Below are 25,156 nucleotides of genomic sequence, written 5' to 3'. Positions count from 1 at the left end.
GGGCACAGGGTGAACCAGAATCTTTGGCTTTCTGAAATCAAAGGCACTCTTTGGGTGGAAAATATTCTCTTGGCCCCACCTCTTCCCTGTGGTTGTTGCCAAAGTACCCAAAAGGGTGGCACTGCAGCTGAGAGTGGTGTAACACTGACCCTGAGCAGCTGCAGCACCAGTGGTTCTATTGACATTTTCAGTAATGCTAAACCATATAAATCCTTTCATAGTTTGGCCTCTAACTATAACAGGGTAGGTTTCTCCTGAAGGGAAATCTTACTGAATCCTGTAAAACTGATCACTGTATTCTTTTGTTCCACAGTATAGTTTTCTCTAACTGTCCCTTCACTGTCTCCGTTACAAGTCAGAGCCCATTGAGAGAGTTCTGCCACCCCACAGGATGGGCCCTGCAAGGGAATCCTGTTCCTCCCAACATTGATTGAGAACAAATCCAGCAATAAGTTACACTGAGTATTTTAGCTACCTTGATCTTTACATTTTCATAGGAATTCTTATGACTAATCCCTTGGTGAAACTCCAGAGGTGTTTCTGGCAAACAAAGATTCTGGTTGACTATCAAGATACATCTTATAGGCATAAGTAGTTCTTTAGTGACAAGTGACTTTTTCCTCAGTCTCATTTGGGTTAGGAACAATAATTCCATTGTCCATGGAGCTGGCTCCTTTTTAATTCCACAATAATGCCCCAAGGTCCTTTGCTGTTCAGCTTCACTGCGGTGTCTGTGGGTAACAAGGCTTGGTGGGGTCCTTTCCCCTTCGGCTGCAGAGCTGCCAGCTCCCAGTCCTTGAGGTGCTCCAGGCTCCTGGCTGGAATTCCTGTGGAAGGCACTCAGGGTCACATCAGCCTTCACATGGAGCCCTGTGGATCAGAGCATTTTCCAAAGGGAACATTGGGGCAAACAGGGAGATTTGGTCTGGCAGGATCTGTAAAACAACATCCTATAACATCTGCTTGTTCTCCCATAGAACACTTGGCTGCAGGGACATATTTCCATTGTTCCTGCCCACGTTTCAGGATTAAAACAGTGTTTTAATTTAATTTCCCCAGAGCTGTTCCATCAGCTGGCTCAGAAGGGCCATTTTGCCTCTGGACCCACACCTTGGCTCCATTATTAGGACTGCTGGATCCAAACCCTTTGTTTCCACAAGCAGTAGTGATTTGAGGTGGATCTTTTTTTTTTTTTCCCCAAATGTCTTTAAAACTACAATGTCAATAATCATACTACCCTGTCATGGGGTTGAATAATTCAATTTTGTTCCCTATTGTTTAACAGAATTCAATTTCTCCTTGATAATCTGCATCAATTCCTCCTCCCATGACATGAACACTTTTCAAGGCCAAGCTGCAGTGAGCAGTTATCAAATCAGAGTGTCCTGGAGGAATCTGAATTCCTGTTTTGGTATTGATAACTCTCATTTGCTTCTGATTTATCCTCATTAAATCTAATGCATAAAGGTCCAGCCCTGCAGCTCCTGGAGTGGAGCTGTAAGGGGTTCTCCATCAGGACAGGTTCCCATCTCCTTATTTCTTCATCTGCTCTTTTAACAACCTCTTCATCTGTTCAACAAGTCCTGCAGCTTGTGGACAGTCTGGTACATGAAAAACCCAGCAGCCTTAATCGCTCTATTTCTCACAGTAACAGACAAAGCATTCCACATCATAGTATCACCAAAGCCTATAAAAATTGCTAATTTCATCCCTTCCTCCTGTATTTATTGTAAACAATCTCACAATGTTTACCACTGACATTCAGGTCCTGGCCAATCATATTCTGTAAGGTATTTAGAGTTACATTCCTGAGCAGCCAAAGTTAACAAATGTCACCATTTTATATATATATATATAAAATTATGTTGTGATATTTATATTTATACTTATATTTATATAAGAATTTTTTCATTATATATGAAGTTTTTATTATAATATATATGCATAGAGTTATTATGTTATTATTATTTCACTTGCGCAGATGAATCTGAGCTCAAGATTAAAAACTCCTTCTGTCACTCCATGTGGGAGCATCCCACCAATGGTTCCTTTCGTTGGTGCTTTTTACAATATCCTGTTAACAAAATCCATGTATGTCTTCCCAAACACACAAGATCTTTCCCTTTTTCAAAACGCAATTTTTGGATGCATTTTAAGACATCCACTGGTTCAGCTGCTTTTAACCAACTTCCCCATTGCTCACACAGTGCTCTGACCTCAGCCCACTCCAGAGCCAGCGAACCATAGGGAAGGTCTTCCCATCCAGAAATTTCAGACAGGACTGATTCCTTACATTTACATATAAAAAGTAAAAATTTGTTGTGATCTGGACAGACTATGCCAATTTTGTTTTGCCAGTGGGCAGGCCCAGCACCAAAGACACAGACACCAAATGAAGGAATCACTGCAATTTCCTACTGTTCAGAGCAGCAAAGAATCACAACAGGAGAAGCTCAGCAATGCACCCAATCATCACCACAAAAGATTGCCTGTAATGATTTAGAAAGATCCATCACCAGTTACCCTCAGACTTTACCATCACCCAGCCCCACACATCAGCTGGGGAAGCTGTCACAGCCAAGGGCTGCAGAGCCACTCTGGACACTGGGAATTCCTGCAGCTGTGTCCAGCCACAGGTGAGGCTCCAACCTCGCTGGGAGAGGGCCCAGCTTGGAGAGTGCTGAACAAACAAACTGACAGCACTTCCAGTGCAGGAACAGCTGGATTCATTCTGCTGTTTGGTTTCTCCCAAAGCCTGGCCAGGGCTCAAGGAGGAACCAAGATATTTGACTTTGACCATACACCCCCAAACAGGCCAGATGTTGGATTTCATGGCCTTGTTTAGCTTCTAAATACAGAAAAGTCAATACATGATTCACTAATGAGTGGATACATCTATCACAATACTAATGATCATGCATATTTTGGTAATGAGTGGATACAAAGATAACCTTTGGTTGGAAGGTTCATGGAGAGGTCACCTTTGGCTCAGGGCCTGTTGTCCAGGCCTCAGTCAGGCCTCTTGTTCAGGCCTTGGCACTTCAGGGATGTGGTTTAGTGCTGGGCTGACAGTGCTGGGTGAACGGCTGGGCTTGATGAGCTCAGAGGTCTTTTCCAACAGAAAGGATTCTATAATTCCAGGATTTTATCTGCTCCATTCAGCTAGGTCCCTAGTAGCAGCATTATTTTGGTCAAAAATCCCCTCTTGGTCAGCTCCTGTGGCTAAAGGCTTCAGGCCCTTTAGCTCCTGGTGCTAAGCTGCTCATGCTGAAGGAGATGACTCAGAGAGAAGAATACAGTTCATCCAATTCCTTCTGGACACTGGGAGGGGAGGGTGTGAAAACAGGAGCATTGTTTGGTGTTGCCTCCTCTCTGCCCTTCACACCTTTCAGTGCTCTGAAACAGCCAAGAGCTTTCTTCAAGAGTGCAAGGAAGCAGCTGTTCCTTCTGCCAGGTGTGGCTCTCTCCAGTCTCTGCACTTGACTGCTTTTGTCCCTCTTGCTGTGCCCTCTGTTCCCCCTCTGCTCGCTGGCTGCTGCCCAGGACTGTGGAACAGGCCCAGATCAAGTGCTCGAGAGCCTCATTTCTCTGCCCTTGGAGCTGCCTGGGCACAGCAGCCTTTTCCATCTGCAAGCTCCATATGGACAGGGAGTGCCCAGCTCGGTTCCTTGCACAACCTCCAGGAGCCCAGGGCCTGCCATCTCAAGTCCCTGCTGGCACTGAGGGCTCCCAGGTGCCTCAGGCTGCTGTGACACCACTGCAAACAGGAGGCAAGAGTGGCAGGGGCTGTGCTCAAAGTCACCTCCATTTCCTGCTGCTGCTGCTGCTGCTGCTGCTGCTGTGGGGTCATTTGTCCAGCCCTGCCCCAGACTCAGGGATCAGCTCCAGGCACTGCTGCTGCTCCCTCGGGATCAGCCACAACCTGGTTGTTGCTCTCAATGCCAGCAGAAGCAGTGGCTGAAGCAGCAGGTGCTGACAGTGCCCCAAGACCCAGGGCCAGAGGGAAGGGAGCTGCTTCACACGAGAACCAGGAGCAAAGGGCATTTCTTTCTTAGCACATGTTTTCTGTTTTAGAAAAAAAAAAGGAGAAAAGAAAAAAATCCTAGATGAAATGTGAAAGATAAAAACAAACTTCAAGTGTGTAGTGTAAAATCTTCTGTAACTTTTGGTTAAGAAGTAACTGATCTTTTGTAAAGAGAACTCAGTTATTTACTTTGTCAATGTGCTGATAGCATGGATCTATCTTACTGGCCTCAGCAGCCTTTTTTAATAGATTTTGGGGTTTTTTTCTAATATTATGTTATTTTAAATTCTGTTTGATGCAAGAAGAAATTGCTTTGTGCCCTGCCATCTCCAAGCAGGAGTCGGAATCTAAATTCTGCTGAACCCAATCTCATTAAGAGGATGCCCTTCCTTCTCACTCTGTGAATGAGCTGTACATTCCCTCTGAAATTGTCAGGGGTTTCTTAAGATGCAAAGTCACACTTACAGCTTTTTGCTCTGGTTTGGAAGTGGAGAAGGGCAATTCTTCATTCACCAACTCCAGACTGCACTGCCTTAGGAACACAGCCCTCTTGCTAGGTTTGGCTCACTCGTGGCATTCTAGAGGAGGAAGAAAGTGGAATTGCACAATTCAAACCCAAAAGGAGTGAAGGGTGGGACAGACAAAACATCCTGTGGAGATACAGGCGTTCTGCTGGGACTGTGGAGTGTTTGGGTTCTGGCCAACTGGATGTGTATCCCTCACTGCAATCTCTGGGCCTGCAGGAGAGTCTCACTCACCTGCACAAGCACAAAGCTCTGTCGGTGTGCTCAGAACAGGCTCGTCTGATGCAGAGCTGTCAGAGCAATGGAAGGGCAGAGCAGACCCAGCCGTGCCCAGGGCTGAGCCCCAGCAGAGCCCTGGCAGAGCCCAGAGCAGCCTCAGCACCCGCAGAGCTCGGCTGGAAGGAGAGAAACCAGAAACTGCCCATCAGCTGAAGGCTCCTGTCCCCCTTGTCCCAACTGCCTGCAGTGCCCAGGCCATGCTGGCTGAGCTCAGAGCTGTGCCCAAACCTCCCCATCATTGCTGCCTCTGGGAGGAGAGCAGGAGGGCAGGACATGTGCCCAGCCTCCAGCCAGCCATGGCAGATCCACCTCCTCAGCAGCTGCCCAGAGCCAAAGAGCAGCTTGGCAGACAACTGAAGAAGTTGTTGCATCCACCCCAGCAAAAGGGGAAAACTTTTGGTGCCAATGCACACTTTTGGTGTGCAATGCACAGATGTGGGAGCATCCCCTGGTGGTGAACTCACCTGCTAATCGGGTGTGGATTGTGTCTTTGAAGAAAGTGCCTGAGTCAAAGCTGATCATCTTCAGCTTGCACATCACCATGTTGAGGAAGAGGTTGTCATCCTTGAGGTCCTCCTTGGTGTCTCCAGCTGCAGCTCCACCTGGAACAGCTTCTCCAGAGGCTCCTGCTCGTTCCCTGGGGACCACACCAGGCTGTCAGTGTTCTGCCCAGGGCCCCAGACAACAATGAACCAGGACAAGCAAAACCAGGGTGGATGGTAGCCACCAGTGCTTGCCAGAGCAGATCTCCAGCTCAGCTCCAGCACAAGAGCTGTGAGCTCCCTTCTGATGATCCCTGCTCAGAGCTACAAGCAAGTCAAAAAACATCTGGTTTGCTTTGCTTCAAATTGACAAAAGATGTGTGGAACTGTTACCTGCCAGGCCCCTGGATCAAACTGTGCATGTGGATCTCTCCCATCTTCTAGGGCAGATGAACACCCTGCATCCACGGATCGCTGAAGAGTTCTTCCAATGATGGCCTGTCCAAGGGTTCTATGGACAAACACCTCTTAATAACATCTTGGCACTCTGAGGAGAGAAACCAGAAAATGCCAGTCAGTTGAAGAAGGCTCCTGTCCACTTTTCCCTCCCCATTCCTGTGCCCAGGCCATGCTGGGTGTGCTCAGAGCTCAGCCTAAACTTCCCCAGGGATTCTCTGTTTTGGAGGAGAGCAGGAGAGCAGCACATGTGCCACCTCCTCAGCAGCTGCCAGAGCAGGATGCTCATGAGCCTGCTGCTCTCTCCCAACACTGGCATTCCCCCTATGCCATAGAGAATAGGATTTACCCTGAGAGAGCCGTTGTGGGAACAAGATCTGCCCCCAGATGATCTCCTGTCCCTTCCTGAATGGGTGCTTCCCGCAGACCATCTGGTACAGCAGGATACCCAGGGACCAGATCGTTGCTGCCTCGCCGTTGTAAAATTTAAGGTAGATCCACTCTGGTGGGCTGTAGGACAGGGTTCCTATGGAATATAGATGGAGTTCATCAGGGGATGCTGCTTCTCCCAGAGCCTCACCCCAGCATCACTGGGCATGCAGGGGCTGCACCAGTGGCACACGGGGTGACCTGCTGCCCTCTCGCCAGCACCTGGGACTTGTGTACAAACTTGGGGTAGGAAAAGAAGCCACTGGGGCTGGAAGAGGGCAGCAGAAGCCCTGGGGAGGTCCAATCATGACATGAAAAGTAAAAACACTCCCAGTGCTGGGAAAAACCACTCTCATCCCTGCCTACGTTGCCCACAAAAAACATTAATAGGCCAAGGCAAACAAGGGAAGTGGAGCAGTCCAAACCCATTCTCGCCTGCCCACCAGACTGGCTGGGGCACAGGGTCTGACCCCCTCACTGCTGCACTCATTGGGGTTTGTCAGACTGGCTGCCCCAGCCCCAGCCCAAGGCAGAGTGGGTGGTGAAGGTGGTCAACAGGGCTGCAAGCTGCCCCCTTCAACGCCCACTCAAAAGCAACTTGGCTGAAGAGTTAATCCCATGCCTGGCAGCAACAGGGGAAGCCCCGGTGCTACACCACGGCTGGGCCATGAGATGCCCAGGAGCATCCCCTGGGAGGGCTCACCTGCAAATTGGGTGTAGGCTGTGCGTCGGAGGAAGGCGCCGCAGCCAAAGTCGATGAGTTTTAGCTGCCCCGTGCCCAGGTCGAGCAGGATGTTCTCGGGCTTGATGTCTCTATGGAGGACCCCGCAGCTGGTGCAGTGCTGCACGGCCTCCAGCACCTGCCGGAACATCCCCCGTGCCTCCTCCTCCGGCAGGAACCTCCGCTCCGCCAGGAAATGGGAGAGGTTCCGACACCGCTCCGGACGCTCCATAACTAACAGGAAGTCGTTGGGGAGCTCAACCCACTCCAGAAGCTGGATGACACCAGCACACCCTGTGGACACCTTGTCCAGCAGCACGATCTCAAGGGGCACACGGGCGCCGTAGGGCTGCGGGAGGACCAAGGTGCTGTCAGTGGGGCGGAAGCTGTGCCAGGGCTCTGGGACACCTCAGCCAGCCCGGGATGCTCTGCGTCCCCCGCTCACCCCTCGCCCGCTCTGCCTCCAGGACTCCTGGGGGTTTCCACCCTGCCGGGCCCCGGCTTATCCCCGCCCGGCACGGCCCGGGTTCTGCCGCTGGCCCCGCTAACTCACCAACTCGCCCCAACGCCGGATGCGATCCCTCGACACACATTTGATGGCAACCTGCGAGCAAGAGACAGCAACGGACTGAGCTCGCCGCCCGCCCTGCCGAGTCCCACCCTTCTCCTTCTCCTCCTCCCTTCTCCTCCTCCCTCCTCCCTCCTCCCTCCTCCTCCACCAGCCCCGCCACTCACCGGGGCTCCGTCCGCCAGCCGCGTCCCCGCGTACACGCTGCCGAATCCTCCCTTCCCCAGCAGCTCACCCAGCCGGTACCGCTCCTGCAGGGCCTCCTGCGCCTTCCCTGCGGGCGACACGCGGCCGTCAGCGCTCGGCCCGGGGCCAGACACGGCCTCCGACCGCCTGTGCACCGCCCCGGGCCGGGCATCCCCCTCTGAACGGGGCACGGGCGGCTCGGGGCTGGCGGCCGGACTGCCGAGCGGCGGAGCTCGGGCCGGGGAAGGAGCAACGGAGGCGGCGGGAGCGGCCGAGCCGTGTGTGTCCTCCGCGAGCCCCGGGAGGAGCCGGTAACGGGGCCGGAGCTGGGGTCGGGGCCGGGTTCGGGTTCGGGGTTGGGGCCGGGTTCGGGTTCGGGGCCGGGGCTGGGCTTGGGGCCGCTGTCGGGGCTGGGGCCGGGTTCGGGACAGGCGGAGCCAAAGGGTGGCGATGCCGCCCCAGCCCCAGCCACTGATGCCCGCCCAGCAGCGCCATAGCCAGGCTCGGCAGAGCCGGGCGGAGGCGAGAGCGCGGCGGGACGCCCAGGGGCGGGGAGGGGGCAGCCCCGGCCGGGGCTGGGGGCGAGCCTGGGGCATGGCCCGAGATGGCAGGGGGAGAGGGACACTGGGAAAGGAAGGGACCCAGGGAAAGGGACAGCGGGAGAGGCTGAGAGAAAGGGGGGGAGAGAGGAGGAGCAGGAGAAAGGGGCGGAGGGGGTCGAAGAGCTTTCGCTGTCGCCGCTGTCGCCGCTGTCGCCGCTGTCGCCGCTGTCGCCGCTGTCGCCGCTGCAACTGAAGCTCCGGGGCCGTTTGTCCGAGTGGCCGTTTGTCCGAGTGGCCGTTTGTCCGTTCCCCACTCGCCCCCGCGCGCCCCACGGCCGAGCCCCGCGCGCCCCCGGGGGCAGCCCCTGAGTCTGTCCAAACACGGGAACTTTGCCGTGTTCAGCCCACATCCAGAGCCTTGACTGCTGCACAGTGCCACAGCAATCCCCTTGGCTGCTGTTGTGCATTGTCCCTGCTGAGGGTCAAACACTACCGGGGCACATTCCCTGTCTCTAGAATTCATTCCCAACCCAAGCACTGCACTTATGTCTCCTGCATTGCTTTCCAAGAAAAACGGGGGAAGACAAACTGTGTGTAACTCATGGTATTTCAGGGAGTCTAAAACTTGCTAAGCCATAGATCTTCGAGGTGAGATCTGATTGCAATTAGTGGCATGGAGAAGTAGTGCAACATGGAAAAGGGGAGCATAGAAATAAATAGAGGAAAACATCGTGGATTGTTTCTTTACATTTTCATTTCACTTCTTGAAAGCTGTTTCAGTTTTCCAGGAATCTTCTCCACAGTCCTGTTTGCTCAGGTGCAGGACACAGAACTCAGGAGGAAAGGCTCGTGGGCTGGGATAACGGCAGGGAGAAATCACTCACTGGTCACTGTCACAGGCACAACAGACACATGTTAGGGAAATTAAGGGAATTGAACTCCAAGCAAATCACAGTATGAGAAGGAGATCTAAAACAAACCCTAAAAAACCACCTTGCTCACCCCTCCCTCCTCCCAGGCTCCCAGCCTCCACCTGCAGCTCCTGTGCTCTCTCTGCATGGGAAATATGTCACCAGCCACAAACTTTGCTTTTGCCTCATCCCAGGATCTCTTGCCGGAGAGGAAGAACTTTCTCCAGCAGAAATTTAGAGCGCAGCAGCATTTGAGGCTCAGGGTGTTTCTCCTGCAGCTCCTTGTAGGTCTCCTCTTCCCATGCTGGGTCTCCTGCACCACAGAACTCTGCCAGCTGCAGCTTTACAAACGTCAGGTCAAGGTCTGGATGTTCCTGAACAATTTGCTCGAGGTCCTTGGGGGCTGCATCCAATGCATTCTTCTTGTCTTCCCCCTTTGCATGGAGCCAGTGGATCTGCTGGCCCCTGGCCAGGGCCTGGCAGAGCAGGTGGAACCTGGGTCCTGCTGCAGGAGCGGGGGGAGCTCCAGGACTCGCTCTGGCCGCTGGGGCAGCCACAACACAAGCCGTTGCCAGCCAGGAGCCGAGGGCTCCGTGTGGCTCTGCAGGACCTTGTCCCTGGGGCTCGTCTGGATCAGGGCGGGCAGCTGGGCTGCACTTGGCTCCTTTTGTGTCCCTGCTTCCCCTGGGACAGCAGCTGCCCAGCGCCCAGGGGACAGCAATGGCACCGGGGCAGTTTAGGGTGAGGTTCAGTGTCCGTGCCTGGCATAAATCCCAAACCCTTCCAGAAGGAGCAGAGAGTGCTGACAGAGCACAGGATGCTCTGCTGAGCACGGGATGGACCCAGGGTGATGTGAGACAAAGCCGGGATGGGAGTCAGAAATAAAAAGAAGAGGAAGAGCAGGCAGGAGAGGAGGAGGAGAGACAGAGGAGGAAGAGTGGGTGGGGAGGAGGGATGGGGGAGGGGGAGCGGGAGGAAGAGGAGGGCCAGAGGAGCAGAAAGAGAAGCAGAAGAAGCAGTCACCACGTGCATCCATCGCTCTTTCTGTCCACAACCCTCGGCCTGAGAGCATCGCCCTTCTCGGGGCATCCCGCAGGTGAGCGGGCAGGGGGAGCTCGGCCCAAATATCTTGGGCGGTGCCTGGGGTTCTTTTTGGGAGGGGGGTTTTTGGACCTTGTAGGACACCAGATCCGAGACCCAAATAACTGTGGTTGATCCTGGGAGGGTTGGTTTTTTTGTGTACGTTGGGGGGGTGGGGGGAGGGGGCGGATGTTTGGATCTTGCAGGACTCCAGAACTGAGTCGCAAATGCTCCTTGTGGGGGATATTGGGGAGTAACCTAGACGTGAGTTTTTCGGGGATCCTGGTGGCGGCTGCAGGGAGAAATGATGGGATGGGATGGGATGGGATGGGATGGGATGGGATGGGAGGGGAGGGGAGGGGAGGGGAGGGGAGGGGAGGGGATGGGATGGGATGGGATGGGATGGGATGGGATGGGATGGGATGGGATGGGATGGGGGGGGGATGGGATGTAGATTGGGGAGTGGGATGAAGTCTGGGGGACGGGGAGAAGTGGAATGGGGCCTGGGATGAGGCAGCCGAAGGTTGGGGGTGATGAAGCCGGGGGACCCCACTCCTTAGGGGCTTGCGGGGTATCCGGCAGCTGTGAGGGAGTTTTGGGGTACCCCTGATCCTTCGGGGGTGGCACTGGCAGCGGGGGGACACGTGGCTCCGGCACCTCTGCACCCCACCTGCGCCCCCCCTCGCCCCCAGCGCCCCCGGGAGCGGAATTTGGGGAGGGGGGAGGTGGGGGGCGCCCAGGCCGGGCCCCCCTTGCTGTCCCGGCAACCGGGGGCCGAGTGCGGGGGGAGCCCCGCGGGCATTGCCCGGCCCTGCCCGGCACGGCTGATGCCGCCCGCCCGCGCTGCGCACTGCTCCGGACTGGTGCTGCCAGTGCCGCGCGGGGCGGGGCCGCTTTGGGGACCCCCCAGGGCAGAGCGCTTTGGGCTGCTTTGGGGCTCTGCGCACCTGCAAGTTTGCTTGAGTTCAAGGAGATTGTTCACCAACCCAGATTCACAACTGGTGAGATTTACCAATACTAGAGGTCAGGCTGAGAGCAATAAAATCTTATACGATCCAGATTCTGCAATTTTGCATTTTATTCAAGCAAGAGCAAAGCATTTGCAGGCTTGCCAGTGATAAATACACTAACTATGGGACCGTTACTGTGTGTCCCAACAGATAGTGATACTGTATATGGCTGTATTTCCATAGGAAAATATGATATATTAGACATTATATGCATTAGACATATTTAAGAAATATATCTATGTAATAAAAATCTTGTCTGTCAGAAATTCATGGACTTCAGAGTTTTTATATGTGTCATAACATATAGTGACATGATATATATGCTAAATTTATATTGGTTTAATATATTATTTATTATAATGATTTTCAGTGTTTAAATTTATACATGTTTGCTGTATATTTAATTTAAAATATATGATTCTGGGTAATGATGTAATATTTAGATATAAATAATATTTTCTTGTATTTCAATATTATTTATTGTATTATTGTTTTGGATTAAATAAAATATGTGTATAATATCTATTTTACAAATATGTCTTTTTAATAAACATCTTGCCTGTCATAAATGCAGTAACTACAGAGCATTAATATGTGTCACAGAAATCGCAACAGGTAGTGAAACTATACATGTGCTAAATCTTTTCATAAAATTAATGGAACTAATAAAATATCTATATAATACGTATCTATATGTACACCAGGGCCACTCGGATTGGCTGAGTGCAAGAATAGACTCCGTGGGGTTTAGTTATGGGGATAAAATAGGGACAAGAGATCTCTAAAGATGAGTTCTAGAACGTGAGGGTTTATTGCGAAATAGAGTGGGGGTGACAGGCCTGTTGAGCCGCCAGGCGCGACTCCAAACAGGCCAGCAGAAAGGGAGAGAGAGAGAGAGAAAAAGAGAGCGATTTGCCGTTTACAATACAATAAATTGTCTTCTCTGTTGAATATTCAACTCTTCTTTAACCAATCTAAGACAAACTACAACTCCTACAGCATTTACATACAACCTATAAGAATCATCACATTACCATACAGGGTCATGTTTCAAACCTTAAAAAAACTGCCTTTTTTGGGATTTCTACCAGGCAGGTAGGGTCTGCTCTGACCCTTGGACTTGCCTGGGCAGAGGGCATTGTTCTATCAAGAGGGGGGATTACCTGCCTTGGCCATACCATTGTTCTCTTAGTTACTCTACAACTCGAATCTTGTTTTCATTTCAATCTCGCTCATATTTCCCATATTCTCAGCATCTTTTGCAAGGTCATCATATCTGTAGGGCCTTACTATTTCATCTTCCCCAACAGCTGAGCTGGGCTGGGGACAAAGAGTGGGGCTGGCCTGGCTGTGATGCGCTGTGGCACCTGTGACATCACGGGGGACATGTCACAATGGGGGCAGCTATAAAAGGCCCCAGCAGGCAACGCTGCCCCGGCAGAGCCCGGGCAAGCGGTGAGTGCACACGTGGCAGGGAGGCTGGGCTGGACAAGGGCTGGGGCAGAAACGCTGCACCCGGGGGTGGGTTCTCCCCGTGCATGCAGGGACAGCCCCTCACAGGGGAGCCTTGGGCAGGGCACGCTGCTGCTGCTGCTGCTGCTGCTCCTGGTGCAGCAGGACAGGCCTTGCTTCCTGCCAGCTCTCTAGGGCCCTTTCCTTCCTGCCCCCACATCCCTGTGATTCCTACCCCTGCTGCCCCCACTGCCACCTGCCTCCCTCCCAGCCCTACTCAAGGCCTTCTCTCTATCCTTCTGCAGACCATGTTTTCCTGGCGCTTCCTTTTCTGGCTCTTAAAAACCCTCACTCAGTACCTCTAGCCTGTGGATGATGGCATGGATCAGGAGGAGCTCCTGTGCATGCAGGCACGTGTGAAGTACCTGGAACAGGAGAAGATTCGGCTGGAGCAAGAGTTGGAGCAGCTGAGACTGAAGCAGAGCGGCTCAGCCTGGGGAGACCTGCTGGTGTTTGACTTGCAGCACTGGCAGCTCTGGGCATTTGCTGGGCTCCTGGTCCTTCTTTTGGCAGTATGGTTTATCTGGAGGAAAAGGAGCCTGAGGAGAGAGGAGAACGAAGAACAAAATAATGGAGCAAATGAAGAAGACGATGCTGGAAATCAAGTCATGAATATTGCTGCAAATGATCAGAACAATAATGACGCCAATGAAGTCGAAGACCAGGAATCTGATGATATTGGAAGGATTCTAATGGAGCACCTACAGTGGCCTGTACAGGACCTGGAGACAGGCTGCCAGTGGACAACTAACCTGATGGACGATTTCATAAATTATGCTGGACGCGTCTTATCTAACACTTTCCACCCGATGCTGGAACGAGCCATTGGAGTTGGCAGTGCCTTTGAGGGTTGGAGTCCCCGTGAGGAGGATGTTGTTTATCGCTTTCTTGTACCCATGACTCCTCCCCAAGGGCATTCCTTCCACCTGGAGATGTCCACTGCAAGGCAGAGACACGTGAGGATCTTCCGTGTCCGCGTGGAGCTGGAGTGCACCTGCACAAGGGAGCAGCAGGCTGAGAACATGCGGTGCTTCCTCCACCACCCCGAGGAGGAGCTGAGGAGGAATCAGGATCCCAGCCTCCTTCACACCCTCTGCACCGGCTCCTACCTCGATGTGCAGAAAACAGCCCGCTGGTTCTACGTCCTGCTGAGAGCAATCTGGCCAGCTTTGCCTCAGTCACACAACTGGCATTTAGTGCTGCTGCCCTACCCACGCTCCTGCCAATTCAAGGTGACCAATGGCAGAGAAAGCTTTCGAATTGAGATGCTGTTTGGGGTGCAGCGAGGCAACTCAGACATCTTTGTTAGCAGCCAGTCTAGAGAGCTCCTCACCCCAAGCACATGGTGGCCTGAGACCTACGCCGTGGCAGAGATCAAGTTCTTCAGGCACATCGCCAGGCAGGCTCCCCCTGACAGCTTGCACCTCAAGTGCCTACAGTTCTTCACCCGTCTTCAGCTGGGTTTCGGATTTTCCACCTATACCACAAAGACCATTGTCATGTACATGCTGAACATTTTACCCGTGTCACAGTGGCGTAGGAGAGATTTTGTGAGACGACTTCTGGATATCAGTGAGGCCCTGCACTCATATGTGGAAGTGAGACACCTCAACCACTTCATTGTGGGCAACCGGAGGCTTCCTGAGGAGATCACTTTGCCCCAGGATGTGCAAATGGCTGAGTCACTCAATCTCTTCCATCATTTGGTGATGGATCCAGTTGCCCACTCCTATGCAAAGAGTAATTACATGGATCTGCGACAGGCTCGTGCAAGAATCCTTTACAGCTACAATTGAAAGAACACTTAAAGGAGAAGAGGATATGTGCAAAGACTCTGGCAAAGGCCCCACAGCCTCTCCTGCTGCCTCAGCAGCTGGAGGGCCACCAGAGGGTTTTTTCTACCTCCTCCTATCATTCCATTTCCAAAACCAGTCACCTAGATCCACATGAACACCTACTTGCATGCGGCCTTTCCCACTCCTAAGAATGCAAATGAGGAGAGCACATGCCTTACAGGCATGGCCAAAGTCACCAAACCCCACCTGTAACATGCAGTTCTTCCAGCCCTTTAGGAAAGGCCAAAAATGACAGTATGAAGGAAGTGGGAATGTGGGGCAGAAAAAGACAAACAAACAGGGAAAAAACACTGAGAGGACAAACTAGCTCTGCTAGCCCAGGATTAGACAATGGACTGTGTCTCTCCTTGTCCCCGCAAGGGACACCTTTAGGTCAGCATTATACCAACTGTGTTGGAGCTGACCTTGAAATCTCGTATATAGAAGTATCTAGATTTTATTATTTCCTGGATAAAGATATATAATGTATACCTATTATAACTACATGATAAAGTTAATAAAACTATTTTAAATAGTTTATTAGGTATCATAAATAATACCAAAATTCAATCCAAGAAAACCATATACTAAAATGTATATTATCAAAAGTAAGAAATAGGTACTTAATCTATCATGATAAATATTAATTATAAATATTTGACAATGTAATTATGATTAAACAATAACAATATAGCACATATTTAGTGTTGGCACTATCTGTTGTGAGACTTAAGAAATCTCTTAGTGCATTTATGTCTGGAAAGATCTTGATAAAATAGATATATTTATTCCATAGATGACAGCTATAGAATATATTAAATATATACTATTATTTTTTTTAGAAGTAAAGCTTTATGGATTGTCACTATCTGTTGAAACACATAGTAATGCTCTATAGTTAGTGCATTTATGACTGGCAAGCCTCAATCAGTTTTGCTCTTTCTTCAATAAACTACAATCATGCAGAATCTGGACTGTGTAAGATTTTATTGATCTCAGCCTGACCTCTAGTATTGGTAAATCTCACCAGTTGTGAATCTGGGCTGGCGAACATTCTCCTTGAACTCAAGCAAACTTGCAGTGCTGAGCTGTTTCTAATCACAAATTAAGCCCAGCTGCCCCTGGGATCACAGAATCACAGAACGCCTTGGCTTGGAAGGGTCCTTAACAATCACCTTGTTCCAAGCCTGCTGCCATGGGCAGGGACACCTTCCACTCTCCCAGGTTGCTCCAAGGCCCAAGCAGCCTGGCCTGGAGCACTGCCAGGGATCCAGGGGTAGCCACAGCTTCTGTGGGCAGCGTGGGCCAGGGCCTCAGCAGCCTCAGAGCCCACAGTTTGTGCCACACCTGCGGCCTCAGCCCGCCCTGTGTCAGTGGGAGGCCACTGGCCCTGGTGCTGTCCCTGCAGGCCCTTGCAAACAGCCCTCGGCAGGTCTGCCATGGCGCAGCAGACCGAGATTTCGGTCCTGCTGATACCAGGCAATTCCCATATGGACTCCACCAATATTCCCCCAAGGTGCATTTGTGGCTCAGCTTTGGAGTCCTGCAAGATCCAAACATCCCCTTTGGTCCAAAAAATCCCTGCCAGGGACATGCAAAGATATCTGGGGCTCAGTTCTAGAATCTGTGAGTTCTAAATATCCTTTCAAGAAAAAAAACCAAACCAACCTTCCCGGAGACCCCCCGATAGATTTGGGGTGAGCTCCTCCTCTCTGGTCACCTGTGGAATGCAGGGGGACAATGATCCCAGAGCCAGGGGTGCTGCAGACACAGTGGGTGGTGAAATCTCATGGTTCTGCTGCTTCTTCTTTTCCTGCCCCTTTTCTCTCCCTTCTCTTCCTCCTGCTGCTCCTCTGCTCCCACCCCAGAACCCCCTTCCCCACCCTCCTCTGCCCCATGGCTGCTGCAGCACAAGCTGCTGGGTGGGGGGAACACACCAATCAGCCCCAGGGATGGACAGGAGGCTTGGGGAACAATCCCAGTGCAGATCCACCTCCGCCAGAGCCCAGGGAATTGCTCCAGGGATCGAGTGCTGGGGGAAGGGCCCCAATCCCCATTTCGCTCCATTTGGGCTCCCAGCCCCCGCCCCCCTTCTCACCGCGCCCCCCGCTCAACCCGCGGCCGGGGGGACTCCCAGCGCCACCAGTGCCACCAGTAGGGCCCCAGCTGCCCCCACACGCTCTTCCCGTGCCCAGCGCCGGTTTTGCAGGTGCCCAGAGCCCCAAAGCAGCCCAAAGCGCTCTGCCCTGGGGGGTCCCCAAAGCGGCCCCGCCCCGCGCGGCACTGGCAGCACCAGTCCGGAGCAGTGCGCAGCGCGGGCGGGCGGCATCAGCCGTGCCGGGCAGGGCCGGGCAATGCCCGCGGGGCTCCCCCCGCACTCGGCCCCCGGTTGCCGGGACAGCAAGGGGGGCCCGGCCTGGGGGCCCCCCACCTCCCCCCTCCCCAAATTCCGCTCCCGGGGGCGCTGGGGGCGAGGGGGGCGCAGGTGGGGTCCAGAGGTGCCGGAGCCACGTGTCCCCCCGCTGCCAGTGCCACCCCTGAAGGATCAGGGGTACCCCAAAACTCCCTCACAGCTGCCGGATACCCCGCAAGCCCCATCCCATCCCATCCCATTCCATCCCATTTCTCCTGGCAGCCGCCACTGGGATCACCCCAAAACCCACGTGCCGGGAACTCCCCAATGTCCCCCCAAGGGGTATTTGCGACTCACATTTGGAGTCCTGCAAGATCCAAACATCCGCCCCCTCCCCTTCCCCCGCAAAAAAAAACCCAAAAAAACCAACCCAAAACAAAAAACCCCTCCCTGGATCAACCAAAGATATTTGGGGCTCGGCACTGGAGTTCTACAAGGTCCAAAAATCCCCCCAACCTCCCAGAAAGAACCCCAGGCACCGCCCAGGATATTTGGCTCAGCTCTCCCTGCCCGCTTACCTGAGGGATGCCCCGGGGGGGGGGTGATGTTCCCGGGCCAAGGGTTGCAGACACAGAGAACAACAGACGCACGTGGTGATTCCTTCTCATGCTTTACTTTCCATTCTTCTATCCCTCCTTTTCCTCCCACTCCTCTCCCTTTATCCCTCCTCTTCTTCCCATTTCCCCTCTTCCACCCCTCCTCCCCACCCGCTCTTCATCCTCCTCTATCCCTCCTCCTCCTCTCCTGCAGGTTTATCCTCCTGCTCTTCTTCCTCCTGTTCTTTGGGACTCCCCTCTTGGCTTTGTCTCACATCACCCTTGGTCCATCCCGTGCTCAGCAGAGCATCCTGTGCTCTGTCAGCACTCTCTGCTCATTCGGGAAGGATTTGGGATTTATGCCAGGCACAGACACTGAACCTCACCCCAAACTGCCCCGGTGCCATTGCTGTCCCCTCGGCGCTGGGCAGCTGCTGTCCCAGGGGAAGCAGGGACACAAACGGAGCCAAGTGCAGCCCAGCTGCCCACGCTGATCCAGACGAGCCCCAGGGACAAGGTCCTGCAGAGCCACACGGAGCCCTTGGCTCCTGGCTGGCAACGGCTTGTGTTGTGGCTGCCCCAGCGGCCAGAGCGAGTCCTGGAGCTCCCCCAGCTCCTGCAGCAGGACCCAGGTTCCACCTGCTCTGCCAGGCCCTGGCCAGGAGCCAGCAGATCCACTGGCTCCATGCAAACGGGGAAGACAAGAAGAATGCATTGGATGCAGCCCCCAAGGACCTCGAGCAAATTGTTCAGGAACATCCAGACCTTGAGCTGACGTTTGTAAAGCTGCAGCTGGCAGAATTCTGCGGTGCAGGAGACCCAGCACAGGAAGAGGAAAGCTACAAGGAGCTGCAGGAGAAACACCCTGAGCTCCTAAGGACGTTATGGCCAGAATTTCTGCTGGAGAAAGTTCTTCCAGAAGCTGTGGAGAGAAGGAGTGACCCTGAGCAGGGCAGGTGCTGCTGCTGAGAGGTGCTGTGTGGGTCAGGGCTGCTGCCAGCTCCAGGTCAGCCTGGGGACAGCTCTGGAGGACACTTCCCAGAGAAGGTGAGCCAGGGATTACTGTGAAGATAAGGAGCTTTCCTGAGACTGCTTCAATTTCCTACTTGGAGCAGGATGGGTAGGTTGCGGAATGAGAGAAGTAGAAAAGGAGAAATGTTTGAGCATTTACTGCAACTCCTGCTCTGTACCTTTGGGTGCTCAGTGTCTCTGCTGGGAGCCTCCTCAAGGGCCTTCAGCCACTGCTCAGCCCATGGACAGCAGCAGCAGCACCTTTGCAGGGCCCAGCAGGGCTCTTGCCAGCTGCCCTTGCCCACCTGCACACAGAGCCTCCCCCAGGCAGGGCCCTGCAGACAGGCAGGTTTCTGTAGGGCTGGGCGAGTGCACAGAGGGTGGGATGGGCTCTGTGAGCACTGACAGGGACAAGGCTCCTCTCAGGAGGAACATGTGCAGCACAGGGAGATGATCAGGGAAGGAGAGGGAGCTGAGAAGTGTGATTTAGGGTAAAATAGAAATTACTAATGTAAAAGAGCTAGAGGCTGGATAATAGTAATAATAATATTTTTAAACTGATTTAGAGAGCCAGAGATTGGATAATGATTTACTAACATATGCCAGCTGCGATCCATTTATTATTTTCTTGGTGAATTTGTGCCTACCTGGTATCGGGGAGGATAAAAGAGGAGAGCCAAGTAATTGAGAGAAACCACCAAGTGTAACCGAGCATCCCACCCTTGGACCCCAGGACCGGTACGAGTTGGTTCTCAGGCTTGGACTAGGACCAAGGACCAAGGGAGCATGCGCACCTGTCATAATTAATCATCGGGACCCTTCCCCACAATTAATCTGAGACACTGCGCTTGCGCGAGCATATTTAAATGAACTTTGAACTCATTATAATACGAAGAGGGGATAGGTAATGAATATGTATAGGGGCTTTGTCTAACTTTATGCATATGTAATCTGTAACCTAATATAAACTTAGTGAAGTGCTGCTGAGGGTGTGCATGTCTTTGGAGGGGCTACCCCCCATGCACCCCAGCTGGAATAAAAACATACCTACTTCATAACTATTTGAGTTGTGGAGTCAATTCCGTGCTTCAAGAGCAATGCTGTGGGCAGGAGGGCACTGTTGGTGTGTGGGAGGTGCCATGCACAGCTGGGGACAGGGAATACTGTCCTGAGTGTCCCTGTGTTGGAAAATATATCAGGTTAAAAATTTTGTATAACTTTAGTCAAAAGCTTTGTTTGTCTTTATCCTGGGAAGAGGAATTTTAGGTTTCTTTCAGGGCATTGTTCTACCAGATGAGGTCTGGTGAACTCAGCATATCAACAGATTGGGAGTGACCCCGAAGATACCAGAAAGATAAAGACTATTAACAGAACATCTGCCAGGACATTGTGGTTATCAGCAGAACATGGTGGCTATCACAAACAGCTACCACAGATGCCACCTCCAGCAGAGCTAAAAACATCCTTTCCCGGAAAAAGGACTGATAAGAAAAACTGAAGAATGAAGAATCTAATTAGCATCAGAGGTGAAGAGATTCAGATTCAATGAGAGACTGAATATTGGGTGTTTGCTCAACTTTAGACCAATGAACACTGACCCAATGCTTTCCTATGTATTTTTACAGTATAAAATATCTGAGAAATTGAGTAAATGCCATTTTTCCTGGAATGATTCTCTCTGCACAGCCGGGCTATGTGTGGATGAGATGATTTCTGTGGTACATCCAGGCCAGAACAACATCTTGGCCAGATAATAAGCAATGCCTTGACTCTCTAACATTAAAATGTGGTTGGAGGGTTTTTGTATTTTTTCCCGCAGATTTGGTGACAGATAAATCTATCACAGTGCTAATGATCATTAATATTTTGTTAATGAGTGGATAAAAGATAACCTTTGGTTGGAAGGTTGATGGAGAGGTCACCTTTGGCTCAGGGCCTGTTGTTCAGGCCTCAGTCAGGCCTCTTGTTCAGGCCTTGGCACTTCAGGGATGTGGTTTAGTGCTGGGCTGACAGTGCTGGGTGAACGGCTGGGCTTGATGAGCTCAGAGGTCTCTTCCAACAGACAGAATTCTGTCATTCCAGGAGTTTATCTGCTGGATTCAGCCTGGTCCATGTTAGCAGCATTAATTTGCTCAGAAAGTTCCCTCTTGGTCAGCTCTTGAGGCCTAAGGCTTCAGGCCCTTTAGCTCCTGGTGCTAAGCTGCTCATGCTGAAGGAGATGACTCAGAGAGAAGAATACAGTTCATCCAATTCCTTCTGGACACTGAGAGGGGAGGGTGTGAAAACAGGAGCATTGTTTGGTGTTGCCTCCTCTCTGCCCTTCATGCCTTTCAGTGCTCTGAAAGAGCCAATAGCTTTCTTCAAGAGTGCAAGGAAGCAGCTGTTCCTTCTGCCAGGTGTGGCTCTCTCCAGTCTCTGCACTTGACTGCTTTTGTCCCTCTTGCTGTGCCCTCTGTTCCTCCTCTGCTCGCTGGCTGCTGCCCAGGACTGTGGAACTGGCCCAGATCAAGTGCTCGAGAGCCTCATTTCTCTGCCCTTGGAGCTGCCTGGGCACAGCAGCCTTTTCCATCTGCAAGCTCCATATGGACAGGGAGTCCCCAGCTCCGTTCCTTGCACAACCTCCAGGAGCCCAGGGCCTGCCATCTCAAGTCCCTGCTGGCACTGAGGGCTCCCAGGTGCCTCAGGCTGCTGTGACACCACTGCAAACAGGAGGCAAGAGTGGCAGGGGCTGTGCTCAAAGTCACCTCCATTTCCTGCTGCTGCTGCTGCTGCTGCTGCTGCTCCTGCTGTGGGGTCATTTGTCCAGCCCTGCCCCAGACTCAGGGATCAGCTCCAGGCCCTGCTGCTGCTCCCTCGAGATCAGCTACAACCTGGTTGTTGCTCTCAATGCCAGCAGAAGCAGTGGCTGAAGCAGCAGGTGCTGACAGTGCCCCAAGCCCTGGGGCCAGAGGGGTCCCTTGGCTGCAGGGCTGGGAGGGAGCTGCCCCTTGTTCTCACTGTGCCTCACGCAAAGCTGAGCCCCTCACAAGTGGGGCAGCACAGCAAACAGGGAGCCTGCCAGTCTCTTCCAGCCATGTCTGCTCAGAGTTTGGTCCTTGAAGCTGCAGGTGGACAAAGGCAGCTCTTCTGGTCCCTCTGGGTGTCCCCATGTTCAGCAGTGCTGCTCCATCAGTCTGTGCTCAGCCAGTGGGAAGGGAGCTGCTCCACATGGGAACCAGAAGAAATGAACATTAATTTTTGTCTCATAAAAAAAGAAAAGGAAAAAGAAAAGGAAAAACCTAGATAAAATGTGAAAGTTAAAGACAAAACCTATGTGTGTAGTGAAAATTCTTCTGTAACTTTGGATAAGAGGTAACTGATTTTTTGAAAAAGAGATGTCAGTATTTACTTTCTAAATTTGCTGGTGGCATGGATCCATCTTACTGACCTCAGCAGCCTTTTAAAAAAGATTTTGAGGTTTGTTTCAAATATCTCACTGCCAACCTGTCCCGGTTACAGGAGCACGGTGCCAGTTTGGCACTCTGTGGGTGTAACCAAACTGGGCATTCTACTCCCATTAGGTCATTTCTGATGAGCTGTTGATGATAGGTCGTTTGCAAGAGCTGCCCAGTGCAACCCTGACCCATCAAGCTACCAGCTGGGTGGTAAATGAGATAAGGAAGGAGGGGCAAACCCTGTGAGGCAGGAAATTGTTTCCTTTTCTTCACACTAACGACTCAGCTGAGATAACTCCCTCCAGGGAAGCACCAGCATAGTCCCACCCAGCCTGAGGGGTCATCTCTGCTAATGGGCCATCGTGGACTCAATGGCACTAGAACAATGGGCAGCAACAACGACTGAGACCATCAAGGACTCCCCAAATATCCCATGACTCACAGGATGACATCATTCCATTGTGAAACTCCCTGCCCAGGGGGAAGTACTGAGCACTCCCACCTGAACCTGAGCATATAAAATCTGGCTCTGGGGCCTTGGGACACCACTTCCACTAAACGGGACCAGAGGAGGAGTAGAATTTCTACAGGACTACAACCTCAACAGCACTGTGACCACCACTTGGTAGGATTTCGACCATCACTCTGACCAACAGGGAGCCAGGTTGTACTCAATCTTTGTGGGTTAAAACCAGTTTTCACTGTACCTGATTTATTGTAATCTCTTCAAGCAATTGTAACTCTGACCTGTAATGTCTGTGGGGGAAGTTTAGTGGGGTTCATTTCTCCTGCCAGTTTACTTTTAAATGAGCACAGTGATTTTGGGTGGGCTGTTTGGAGTATGAAGGACTTCCAAGATGCACAACAAACATCCCTTGGGGGATGTTGGGGGTGTCCCTGGGAGGTGTTTCTGGGTGTCCTGGTGGTGGCTGCTGGCACAGACCCAGCAGTGGGCAGGGGATGCAAGGAGCCCCCCTGCAGTGAGGGTTGGGTTTCCCAAATCAGGCACTGCCACCTCCAGCCCGGAGCCAGGGGGCTGTGGGACCCCTTGGGAGAACCAGAGGGGAGAAACCTCAGGATGCCCTGACTGGGGAGGGTGGAGAGGACAATACCAGGAACAGGAGACTGCTGGCAGTCTGGAGGAGGGGGAGACTGGAGGGAGGGAACCCTGTGACCCTAAGGACCCCAAAGTGGGGAACCCAGAGAAGGGGGTAATGCCAGGACTTCTGGAAAATTCAAAAGCCTGGAGTGGGGCAGAGAGGTGACTCCTTGGACACCCACACCCTGAAGCACTTAGGTGAGAAGCGACCCATGGAAACCCCAAAAGCCCTGGCATCCCTAAGTGAGGGGACCCTGGCGGAGAGGGACCAGCATGACCCCAAAGTGGGGAGACTGGAGAGGGAGGAATTTGGGGATTCCCAGGACCCCGAAGACCCCAGGGAGGGTGGGAACCATCTAGATGTGGGAAACCCAATACACGCAGAACCCCCAGCAGCCAAGACAGGAGGGACCACTAGAATTCCAAAGTGGAGAGACCAGAGAAGGGAACTCCTGGGATTGTTTTGGGGGGTTTTTTGGTTTGGGTTTTTTTTTTAAATCTTTTTTTTTTGGAGGATTTTATGGACACCAGATGCCTGGTGACTTCTAGAAATGGACTCGAGCAGGGGGACCTTCAAACTCAACGTGCTCACACATTGCCTTTTCCCTCCAAACCAGGATTTCCCACTCACAAACTTTGGCTGGATGGAGAAGGAGGCTGCAAGGAAGAGGAAGATGCCCCAGGACAGCCAGGCAGGTGAGAAGGAAGTCACTGCCACTTTTCCCCCTCTCTTCTCCTCCATCTCCCAGCCCAGCATCACCTCTGGCTGCTGGTCAACTCTGCTGCTGACATCGTCATGCCGGGAATGGATTGGGAGGAATCTCCTTCCTCTTCCCTCTGGTGTGGAGGAAAATCCTAAATCCTCTCCTTGTGTTTCCTCCTCCAGGCAATGAGCTGGGAATGGACACCATAGAGGACAAATCCTCCCTGCAGGACCTCATGGAAGAGGCCGATTTGAATGGCTCCATGGTGCAGGAGTCCAATGGGGAGGAAAAGCCCTGGAGCTCCCACACGAGGAGAGACTCCAAACCGAGCCCAGGGTGCTATGAGGAGCAAAGACCCACCCGGTGCCAGGAAATTGGCCAGCGATCGAGCCAGAGCTATGAGCAGGTGGCCCATGAGCAGCTTCACACCAGGGAGAAGCCCTACAAGTGCTTGGAATGTGGGAAGAGCTTCAGGAGAAGCTCTCACCTGATCCGCCACCAGATGATTCACACTGGGGAGAGACCCTATGAGTGTGGGGAATGTGGGAGGAGCTTCAGAAACAGCTCTTCCCTGATCGTCCACCAGAGGATCCACACAGGGGAGAGGCCCTACAAGTGTCCCACATGTGGGAAGAGGTTTCAGACCTCATCCAGTCTCCTCCTCCATGGGCGCATTCACACAGAGGAGAGGCCTTTCCGCTGCCCCGACTGCGGGAAGGGCTTCAAGCAAAACTCCCACCTCATCAGGCACCGGCGCATCCACACCGGGGAGAGACCCTATGAGTGTCCTGAGTGTGGGATGAGGTTCACCCAGAGCTCTCACTTGACCAAACACCAACAGAGCCACCAGTAAGAGAAGCCCTACACAAGCCCCAACTGCAGGAAGAGCTTTGTCTTCTGCTCCAGCCTCATTACCTAAAGCCTCATGGTTTTACTGCTATTTGGGAGGGGTGTTTTGTGTTTGGGAGCTATTCTGGATGATTTGGTGCTTCAGGGGTATTTGGTACAGTTTCTTCCACCATTTTGTATTTGAAAAGCCAAGAGGGTTCATGCAGTACCTCAAAACCACTCGATTCCACTGAAAAGTACTCAATCTCACCCCATAGTGGGTCAATCGCTGCCCAAAATGACTCAATTCCGCAGCCCCTCAGGGTGGGATGACATTGGAAGGGGATTGGGCAAAGTGGGATGCAGTTCCAGAGAGGTGAGATGGGCATTGGGTGGGGCAGGATGGGTGGGATGGGAATTGGAGGGGTGGAATGGTGGAAAAGGGCTTGGGAAGAGGGTCTTGATGTCCAGGAGGGGTATGATGGGTTTGGGTGGGGATTGGGAGTGTTGGCCAGGGTCTGGAAGGAGACAGTCAAAGGTTGGGGGTGATGAAGGGAGGGGGAACTTGTTCC

The 25,156-nt window shown here is 52.5% G+C and overlaps 3 protein-coding genes across 3 annotated transcripts; 2 read left to right on the top strand and 1 right to left on the bottom strand.

Moving 5' to 3' along the window:
* Positions 1 to 3,967: 3,967 nt before the first annotated feature.
* Positions 3,968 to 8,164, bottom strand: LOC146420149 (serine/threonine-protein kinase pim-1-like). The gene is made up of 10 exons (XM_085048541.1): positions 8,099 to 8,164; positions 7,651 to 7,995; positions 7,469 to 7,519; positions 6,898 to 7,264; positions 6,115 to 6,291; positions 5,703 to 5,856; positions 5,292 to 5,464; positions 4,783 to 4,943; positions 4,490 to 4,602; positions 3,968 to 4,065 (listed from the first exon to the last, which is right to left on the bottom strand). Exons 1-6 carry the CDS (start codon positions 8,162 to 8,164, stop codon positions 5,750 to 5,752), a joined length of 1,113 nt encoding a protein of 370 aa, XP_084904667.1. The 3' UTR covers positions 3,968 to 4,065; positions 4,490 to 4,602; positions 4,783 to 4,943; positions 5,292 to 5,464; positions 5,703 to 5,749.
* A 4,904-nt stretch (positions 8,165 to 13,068) lies between these two features.
* Positions 13,069 to 14,520, top strand: LOC146420148 (inositol 1,4,5-trisphosphate receptor-interacting protein-like 1). The gene has a single exon (XM_085048540.1). The coding sequence runs from the start codon at positions 13,069 to 13,071 to the stop codon at positions 14,518 to 14,520; it is 1,452 nt and encodes a 483-aa protein (XP_084904666.1).
* An 8,639-nt stretch (positions 14,521 to 23,159) lies between these two features.
* LOC146420147 (uncharacterized) lies at positions 23,160 to 24,609 on the top strand. Its single transcript, XM_085048584.1, has 2 exons — positions 23,160 to 23,748; positions 23,939 to 24,609. The coding sequence occupies exons 1-2, from the start codon at positions 23,604 to 23,606 to the stop codon at positions 24,607 to 24,609; spliced, it is 816 nt and encodes a 271-aa protein (XP_084904710.1). The 5' UTR covers positions 23,160 to 23,603.
* Positions 24,610 to 25,156: the final 547 nt, after the last annotated feature.

The sequence above is a fragment of the Lichenostomus cassidix genome, unplaced genomic scaffold, assembly GCF_008360975.1.
Source record: "Lichenostomus cassidix isolate B80296 unplaced genomic scaffold, HeHo_3.0 HiC_scaffold_44, whole genome shotgun sequence".
NCBI lineage: Eukaryota > Metazoa > Chordata > Aves > Passeriformes > Meliphagidae > Lichenostomus > Lichenostomus cassidix.
This window is presented reverse-complemented; position numbering and strand designations above follow the sequence as displayed.